At 47.4% G+C, this 10,133-nt stretch overlaps 1 protein-coding gene across 1 annotated transcript; it reads left to right on the top strand.

Moving 5' to 3' along the window:
• Positions 1-2,609: 2,609 nt before the first annotated feature.
• Positions 2,610-7,681, top strand: TMEM247 (transmembrane protein 247). The gene is made up of 3 exons (XM_012653786.1): positions 2,610-2,740; positions 3,412-3,756; positions 7,322-7,681. The coding sequence occupies exons 1-3, from the start codon at positions 2,624-2,626 to the stop codon at positions 7,679-7,681; spliced, it is 822 nt and encodes a 273-aa protein (XP_012509240.1). The 5' UTR covers positions 2,610-2,623.
• Positions 7,682-10,133: the final 2,452 nt, after the last annotated feature.

The raw sequence follows: 10,133 nt of genomic DNA, 5'->3' as shown, positions 1-10,133 counted from the left end.
TTCCTGCTGCCACCAGTGCCAAACCAACCCGAGGCTCGTGAGACCTGTCTTCCCAGCCCTAAAGGACAGGTTTGTCCTTTGTTTGATCACCTTATCTAGGGACAGGGGTAATGAGAATGCTAGACTCTGTTTGGTTTTGGAACACACTGCTTTGCTAAATGAATGAATGCAGTTTCCCAGAGGCTGGCCCCCTAGGGAAAGGGTGGGGTGGAGAAGGGCAGAGGGCAGACACGGAGAGGAAGTTGGAAAATAACGATCAATGGAGACTGCTCTTGCTCATCCTCCCTCTCACCCAAATCCCACCCACCCTTCGTGTCACTTCTTCCACCAAACCTTCCCACAGCTGACCCCTTGACTCGCCTGGGACATTGCCCAATTGGCCCCAATTCTTCATCCTCTGTACCCACACTTTTGATCCATGTCTCTGCAGTTCTTCCCACTAAAGGGACAGAGTACATTCCCCATCCTTTGGCTCTGTCTGGGCTTGGCCATATGACCATCTTTCGCCAACAGCATAAGACAGGAGTGACACTGTGCCAGCTCTGAGGCCTCACGCGCTTCTTCTGTCACCATGCGAAGAGCGTGCCCAGGCTAGCCCAGTGTTCCCAAGAAGATGAGAGACACCTGAAACAAAGCTGCCTCAATTGTTTGGTCATACGCAATTGTTTCTTTGGGCAGGTCTCTCCTAGTTAAGATGGCCAGAGTAGCAAACAGAACACAGGATGCCCAGTGAAATGTGAATTTCAGATAAACAAATAAGTTTTTAGTAGAAATGTGTCCCATGCAATTTTTAGAACACATTTATGCTAAAAATTATTAATCTAAAATCAAGTTTAACTGGGCATCCTACATTTATCTGGCAATCCTACTCCTAGTGCTTGAGGCAGGATAGACAACGTACAACAACTGTGAGATAGATCACATGGTCCCCACCATAACGCCCAGAGAGGAAAGCCACGCCTCAATTAAAGGTTTGCAGGAAAGACAGAAGGTGAACCTTGAGCACTCTGTTCTCTCCAGTGACAAACCCACCCCTTATAATAATAATGATGATTGTTATCGTTTGTTTAGTCCCCATATGGGCAGGGAGTGGGCTAAACACAATATCTTATTTTCACATCAGTGCTGCAAGGTACAGAAGTAGATAAATCTTTATCCCATTTACCAATGAATACCCTAAGCCTCAGACAGGTAAAATAATCTTCCCTTGGTCACACAGCTAGAGAGAATAGCAAAGCTAAAATTCAAATGCAGCCTTCCTTTTCCCATAATGCAGCCCTGCCTTCAAATATCAAAAGGTTTTATTGTGGTTTTCACAAAATGGAAGATGGCAAAATATATTCCCCAGCCTTCCGATCTCTTTGCTGCTCCCTCCAACCCATTCTACCCCCCTGGGAGTGTGAAGGACAGGGTTGCACTCATTTGATAGGGCCACTGTAACACAGTACCACAGACTGGGTGGCTTACACAACAGAAATTCATCTGCTCACAGTGCTGGAGGCTAAACATCTGAGATCAAGGTGTCAGCAGAGTTGGTTCATTCTGAGAGCTGAGAGAGAACGATCTGTGATAGTTAATTTTCTGTGTCAACTTAAATGGGCCATTGGATGCCCAGAGTCTGTCTTTGAGGGTGTTTCTGGAAGAGATTAGCATGAATCGGTGGACTAGGTGAAGTAGATTGCCCCCCTCCCCGATGTGGATGGGTCTCCTTCGATCTGGAGTGGGCCCCAGTAGAACAAAAAGGCAGAGGAAGGTCGGATTGATTCTATTTGCCTGACGACATTGAGGTGAGCCACCAGTCTTCTCCTGTCTTTGGAGTGGGACTTACAGCACTGGGTCTCCCAGGTCTCAGGCCTTTGGACTCAGATCGGAAATGACACCACTGTCTTTCCTGGGTCCTCAGCTTGCAGACAGGGGATCTTGGAACTTCTCAGTCTTCATAATTGCGTGAGTCAACTCCTTATAATAAATATAATTTTATATATCTTTTATTACTTCTGCTTCTCTGGAGAACCCTAACTAATCCAAAGTCTCTCCCCTTGGTTTGCAGATGGCCACTTTCTCCCGTATCTTCACATTATCTTCCCTCTGTTCGTGACTGGGTCTGAATTTCCTCTTCTAAAGACACCAGTTGTATTGGATTAGGACTCATCCTAATGACCTCATTTTAACTTAATCACCATTATAAAGACCTTATCTCCAAATAAGGTCACATTCTGAGGTACCAGGGGTTAGGACTGCAACATATGAACTTAGGGAAGGATGTGGTTCAGCCCCTAACAGGGTTTAAGGAGCTAGTTGTGACTCATCCCCATACAATCTTCATTTAAAAGAGTAACACAGGGGAATAAATTTCAGACAGTGGAATTCTGGATTTCAAGTGGTGGAATTTTAGTTTTCAAAGCAGTCCTTATGGGTTGGAAAGGCCCATTCTACAGTTCTCAATGGCACCTCGAAGGTGTCATACTCTCTACCAAAGGGGCCCTAGCAACTAGGTAGAATGTGGGTTATTGTGAGGACAGGGGATTGTGATGGTGGCTGGGCTGTGGAATCTGGTGAGGCCAAATGTTAGTGCCTCAAAAGATGTCCTTTGGCCCCAGTTAGCAGCATTGTGGTGCTCTGGATGGCAACAGAGGACAGGGAGATGATGGAAGCTCGGGGGGCAGGAGAAAGCTGCCCGACCTTCCCCAAGATGGTGCCTGGTGACTCCATGCCTGAAGGGAAGCCAAGGGCTTCCTCGGTAAGGGGATGTCCCTTCTCACTGCCCCAGTGAGGGAGAGGCAGGTACTCTAGGGACATGTGATTGGAGCTGAGTGCTGAGGTTCCAGAGAGCTGCCAAGAGGAACAGGAGACATGTACCCCCATCCCCATCACTGATACCCAGCTGTCACCAGGGACCAGGTAGCCCTTCATAAGATGGTGAAGTCACTTGAAGCTGGCTTTGATCTCGTCCATCTGCCGCCCCATGTGGGGCCCTTCCTTGCTCCGTGGATAGGACCTGGCTCCCCGTGGCTCTCTTGCTGGTCCCCATATGTTTAGGCTCTCTCAGTGCAGACCTGGGGATTCCTTCTCCCTCTGTAGCCCCCAGAAGACCTTGTGTCTAGCCAGTCTCAAAGTTGGGGGTGGGGGTAGTGATTTGAAAATCTCCAGGAAGACAGACATCCCTCTCAACACCTGGTCCTCTGCTTGCAACTTTCAGGAACCCTTAATGTTAGTTGGCCTCTCCTTAACCCTCAGGTCATGACAGTTCCGGGTAAGTGTGCTTCTAGTAAGAACTCAGTCTAGATGTTTAAAGTCACGACACTCTTTCAAACACCCCAGTCATTGTGGCTGTGGGAGTGCCATGGGGTGGCGGGCGGTGAGATTCTGAGGCCTCACTCTTACCCCCACCCTTTCCTGTCCCTGCCCCAGGAGGCACAGTCCCCGAAGCCAGATTCCTCCCATGACTATTCAGAGGAGATGGAAACTTGTGAGGACGGAGGAAGCTACCCAGGGCCACCTAAGTCGCTGTCCCCCAAGGCCGGCCCTGCCACCAAGGGCCAGGCAGGTGATGGACCCGAACCCCCAGAGTGGCTTCTGGCCACAGGGACTCAGCACAACGCCACCGCCACCAAGATGGAGCTGGAGAAGATGCGCATGGAGTTCGAGCTCACGCGGCTCAAGTACCTGCACGAGGAGAACGAGCGGCAGCGGCAGCACGAGGAGGTGATGGAGCAGCTGCAGCAGCAGGCATCGCCCCCGCGGGCGTCAAGCCTGGTAGGTGACAGGAAGGAAAGCGCTGGGCAAGCGGGGCGAGGGAGGCACAGGCGAGAAGCCGTCCTTCCCTACTGGACCGCAGTAATCCGCTCTGCAGATCCCATCCCGGATCTCGCTGCAAGGGGCTGAGCGTCCACACAGGCCGTCTCTGCCTTGGATCACTTCCAGAGAGGGCTGCTCCTGGCCTTAGAGACCGCCGGCCCACACCGAACGGCTCTATTTCCCAGAGCTTCCACCGTGAGCTGAGATCTGACTCTCTAGGGAGAGCTGAGGCTAGGAGTGGTCCCAGAACCACATCGCCCACCCAATGGCCCTTTTGACAGCTTAAGGGAAAATTAAGGAAAAAGTCTTCAACACTTTCTCTATGACTGAATTTCCACCACTCTCAATTCCTCTCTGCATTTTCTTTTTCTTAAGAGACAAGGTCTCACTCTGTCACCCACCCTGGAGTGCAGTAGCGAGATCATAGCTCACTGCAGCCTCCAACTCCAGGGCTCAAGGGATCTTTCTGCATCGCCCTCCCAAGTAGCTAGGGCTGCAGGCGTTCACCACTATGCCTAGCTTATTTTTTATTCTTCTGTAGAGACGGGGGTCTCATTATGTTGCCCAGGCTGGTCTCCAACTCCTGGGCTCAAGCAATCCTTCTGCCTTAGCCTCCCCAGTTGCGGGGATTACAGGCATGAGCCACCACCACCCCCGGCTCTGCATCTCTCAAAATGTGATGCTGGAGACTACACCTCAAATGCCACTGCAGAGGCTATTCACAGGCTCTACAGCACACTACATCCTTGAATTCCTGGCCTCAAGCAATCCTCGCACCTCAGCCTCCTGAGTAGCTGGGACTATAGGTACATGCCACCAGGCCCAGCTTTGGCCAGTGGATTTTGATAGAACCATCTCCTTCCCCATCAGGTCTACATTTACTCTGTTGGGTCACACTGCCTTGTAGTCAACTGTAAGAGCTGAGCCATCTTTTCACAAAAAATGTACCACTCTCTCCAAATCTGTACTAAATGGGGATAAGAATGCTTATTTGAGATTAAACAGGATGTGAAGAGCTTAGCACAGTGGCTAGGCCGTCATAAGCACTCAATAGTGGAAGATGTTATTGTTAAAGCAATGTTGCCTAGGCTTTACAGTCAGACAGTCCTCGGTGAAAATCCCGGTTCTACCATCTATAAGCTATGCAATGTTGAGCAAGTTACTTTCTTGTTCTTTGAGCTCTGGGGTTTGCTCATCCATGAGGTTGTACCCACCTCATAGGGTTGCTGTAAAGATTAAATGAGAGAATACATGCAAGGCACTTTGTAATGAGCCCAGCACATTAGGTAAGCACTCAATAAATGCTAGCTATTACCATTTTTATGTACTCATGCAATTCACTTCTTGACCCAAATGCAGGAACTCACATTTATCACTTTTCAGTTTTATTAGGATGTAATGTATTAGCTATGCTTCCCAGCTCTGAGTCATCCTCAATTCTGAGAAGCTTGCCTTCTGTCTTTATCCAAGTCACTGCTATAATTGTTGAGGAGGATATGACTTAAAATAAATACCACTAACAGATCTCCCTACAGGTTAGCAATGTTCCATTAATCAGTACCCTTAAGTTACATTTTATCCAGATCAATTTCTCCACCTTATCGAAAAACCTGTCCTGAGACACACTGTCAATGGTTTCCCAGAATTAAGATACTACGTTACCTATAGCATTTACCCAATTGACTGGTCAATTTTTTTTTAAAGAAAATGGGGTGGGTTTTGCATGATTTGTTCTTAATGAATACATGTTGGCTTCATAATTTTTTTTTCTTGCTCACAAAATACCCGATTATACACTAAATGATTTCAGTGAGCCAAGTCAATCTTATTGAACTGAGATTACTAGGATATTTTCCCCCTTCTTTTTGAACTAGAAAATATTTTCCTGTATCTAAGATTCTGACAAAACATTTCCTAATATTTTTTAATTCTCCTAAGTTCCATTTCCAGACTTGAGTTTTTTCTTAGTATCCTAGGATAAAATTTGTCATGAGTTGGAGCCTGAAACTACTTAACGCAGATATGGTATTGTACTTTGCTTTGGTCTGTGTCTCCTCCTAACCATATTTATTTCCCCCTTTTTAGACTGAAAAATCTCTCTCCGTGCTGGATGAGATGGAAATCCTTGGTGTATAGTCTTATCTATCTCTGTCTTCTGCTCAAAATTAGACCATTGAAAGTATTTTGAAAAGTCTAAAGGGTTCACAAATGCATGTTTTGTGATCAGAAACACAATGATCACCCACCAGTATTTTCAGACTGAAGACATGCAGACTGCAGGAAGGTGGCAGAGTCCATGGGTCTGGAGCCACACTGAGCCTGCAGAGAACCACTGGGTTGGTCCAGCCCTCCACTCCCATCAGAACATTGGGTTCCTCTGGTCTTCAGCCTTCCTCACTATTCATTTCAAAGGCAGCATCACTGGAGCCACTTTCTGCCCTCTAGGTTTTATTTAGTTGTCTTCACATTGTATGTAGGTGTTTCAACAATGATGTGTCCAATCCCCACCCTTTGGTGATAATTTACGAAAGTGTTTCACTTTTTGTGCATTTACTAAAAGGTGAGGATTTGACTTGATTGTGAAGCTCCCCCTCTTCTTTCTGGGTGGGTGGTTGGATAGATGGATGGACAGATAGATTTTCATTGTATTGACAATACTACTTTGAGTGTGTTTCTAGCTAGTTCAGGGCATCTCAGTTCCTACCACCTGGCTGTTTTCAAAAAAAAAATGTGACATGATTTTTAAAAATACTTTAAAGAATAACCCATGGGTAATGACTTCTTAACTATGGATCAAAATCATTATATCAGCTTTTGCCTTATTTATACATTGATGCCTTCTACAGTTAACATGGGATCTGTCAGACCCCAATTATATAGATTCCAGTAAAGAGCAGCTCACAGGCAGAATCAGCCAGACAACTCCAGCTGCTTTTCCCCAGCCTGATACTGCGAGGGAGGCCCTGACACCCATCTCTCAGCACCTGCCTCTAGGAGAGACCAAAGCCTGGACTGAAGAACCAGGGACTGACCCAGGTGATGCATGCCATGACCCAGGGAGTCATTTGTACCCAAGGGACACCCTGTGATCATGCCATTTTGTCTAGAAAATCAGGTTGTGTGTCAGGGCAAACTGTCCAAAGAACATTCCCAAGACCCAGCATCCAGATCTGGGGAGCTTGGAATGAGAGAGAGATCGCCCACACGTGTAACTCCAATGGACAGTATGGAACATGATGGGAAAGAAAGGTGTTGGCCTGGTGCCCCAGTGAGGAGGAAGAAAGAGCAGCAGGTTCACAAAGTTAAAAATAATGAGTTCCTTCTGTGTGCCAGTAACCTTACTAGGAATTTTTCATTTTTTGTTTGTCTTCTTATTCCTCGTGAGCTTGTAAAGTAGGCACCATTACCCTTTCCTTAGGTGAGGACAAGAACCTGCCCAAGGTCACCTTCAGGCAGGGACAGAGCAAGACTGAACCCAGATCTGTCTGGCGCCACCAGCTCCACCATCTTCTCTCCCTCACAGTTCCTGGGAGGCTTCCAGGACCTCATGCTGCCCCAGAACCAGTTTGCCATGTTCCTGTACTGTTTCATCTTTATTCACACAATCTATGTCACCAAGGAGATGGTCTTCTTTCTGTTCTCCAAGCACTACCTGTTCTGCATCGCAGCCATTTTGCTCTGTTTCATTAAAACTTTCTGGTCATACTTCCAAGTGCCTTTGCTCTCTCCATCACTGGGACCCTCCCCCCACCACACCTCCATGCCGGAGTATTATCAGGACATGATCCGAGTTGTCCCCCAGCCTCCCTGGCACCTCCTCCCATCACATTGTGCCTCCCTCCAATCAGAATCTGCTTTTAGGGTGTCAGCCACTCACACCTGAATGAGGAGAAGCATGTTCAGACCCCTTGTACCAGCCTGAGTTCTCACTGTGGATGACCAGACTTTATGCCCTGAGAGGAGGATTCCAGAAGTTAGTGGATTAGGGAGGTGTCTATGGGGAAGGAGGAGTTTGGAAAGCATTTCCAGAATCACACTGTGACCACCACATCTATTCACATTCCTAGCTCTTCTCTGAGGTGGGGGAAGCCTGCGGTAGGCTTATAAGTAGTCCCCCAACCTAAGAAAGATGGCAATGTTCCAATCCCCAGAATCATGAACATGTTACCTTATATGGCAAAAGACACTGAGATGTGATGAAGTCAAGGACCTGGGTGGGGAGATGACCCTGGATTTTCCAGGTGGGCCCAATGTAATCACAGGGTCCTCATAAAAGGGAGGCAGGAAGGTGAAAGGGAGGATATGTGACCATGGAAGCAGAGGCCAGAGTGACTGGGGCTACAAGTCGAGGCGTGTGGATGGCCTCCAGCAGCTAGAAAAGGCTGGAATATGGACTCTCCCCTGGAGCCCCAGAAGGAACCTAGCCCTGCCAACCCACTTTAGATGTCTGACCTCCAGAAGTGTAAGAGACTAAATCTGTGTTGTTGGAAGCCATTAAGTGTGTGGCAATTTGTTATAGCAGCAACAGGAAACTGATACAGGAGCCAAGACTCCTGAGCTCTTTCCAGCTGTGCCAACACGTTAGGACATCCCCGGGCCATTGGCAAGGCTCCACTTAGCGCTGGGCCTGGGCAGAACCGAACACAGCCAGTCATGTAGGCTCAGGGCCTGCCTTCAGGTGATACGTGATTAAAAAGGAGAAATGCCAAAGCTCCTGGGAGCCCAGGACAAGCCTCAGAATCTAGTGGACAAAGACCACCCCCGTCACTGAGCAGTGTATCCTTTGGGTGAGGCAGGTGGCAAGATAAGGGCATCCTCCTAAGGATCCCAGGGAAAGAGGAATTAAACGCCTAACTGAGCCCAGAGGATGTCATCGATACTATCCTACTGGAAAAGTGGGAAGAGAAAAAAAAAATCAGCATACACCCACCCACCAGCCCAAGCGCAGACTCACAAAAATGAAGAAAAGCTAACCCAGAAACAAATGTGCCAACTTGCACACAGAGATACAAAGCAAATAAACAGTTGTCCACAATAGAGATGTTCGCTGCTCAGCAAATAAGCAACCAGCAGGAACCCACTTTGAACACTAGAGGGCTCGTGAGCCGGCACAAATGAAGCTGCCCAGCATGTACGTAACAAAGAAAGGAGTTCAACTCCCCCAGTCGTGAGCTCCCCAATTCTTTCTCCAACACACACACTCCTAGCAGATTGACAGCTGCTCCGGCCCCGAGCCCAGCCCAGCAAGGACGGCTGGCTATGCCATAGGAGACTTTACTCCAGTGAGAATGCGCCAGACTGCACGAGGCTAGACACAGCTGTGCAATCGATCAAAGCTTTATTGACCCTTCCTCTTTCCCGCATAGGGCTCTGCCTTAACAGGGACAAGAGAGTTTCTGTCTCGCTGGACTCTCTGAGTGATGCTCAGTGAAACCACATGGAAAAAACACTGCCTTGGGACTTCAGTGTCAGTACACATTATCACGCCATTTAAGTCCATGGTGACTTCTCATTTTCCACCCAATTCAATACATTCATCCCCATTTATAGCTGCGTGTGGCAGGTACTTAACTAGGAGGTGATAAAACTGTCATTTCTCATTAAACATTCAACAATGGGACTTTGCGCTATGGTCACTTCTCACAATCATTTTATTTGATCTGGGTTTCTGGCATGGTGCTGAGGTAAGAAAAAGATGGAGATCACGATAGCAAAAAGTTTAAGGCGAACATATTTATTATACCTTGTTATAGCAGGCAGAATTGGAAGTTAGTGAAAAATACCAAATGCTGTAAGGTCAATTAGCCCATCCCCCTGTGGCCAGGTAAAAACGGGACTTAAATACAATCCTTTTCCTTAAAAACCTTCTGAGAAAGACTTCATTAACTCTTTTGAGCAGTTAAGTTAGCATCTTATCTCACACCCTTAGCCATGGGCATAAAGTCTCCCCCTCTAGCCCTCCTATTATGTTTAAAGACTGAAGCCAGCCGCCCAAGATGTGCCGTCTAGGAAAATGAGAGCAACCCGATGGTCACGCCCCAAACTTAGAACAAGTCTCCTGGTTCAATGCAAAACAGAAAATCAGAAGCAAGAGAGATGCAAAGCATAGGAAAAAGGCACAATGAAGCAGTTACCAATGAGGCAAAAAGCCAATAAGCTAACACACAAGCGCCTCTCCAGCACCAACGTGAAAGTGCCAGGCACCTTACTAAATGCTTACAGAGGCTATCTTCACCAAAACCCTGGCAGGTAGAAATGTATATGACCCCCATTTCACAAATGAGGATACTGAGGTTCAAAGAAGTCAAATGACTCACCCAAGATCATCCTGGAAC

This window comes from Propithecus coquereli, unplaced genomic scaffold (assembly GCF_000956105.1).
Source record: "Propithecus coquereli isolate 6110/MARCELLA unplaced genomic scaffold, Pcoq_1.0 Scaffold43, whole genome shotgun sequence".
Lineage (NCBI taxonomy): Eukaryota > Metazoa > Chordata > Mammalia > Primates > Indriidae > Propithecus > Propithecus coquereli.
Note: the sequence above shows the minus strand (reverse complement) of the source record. Positions and strands in the feature narration are given on the sequence as shown.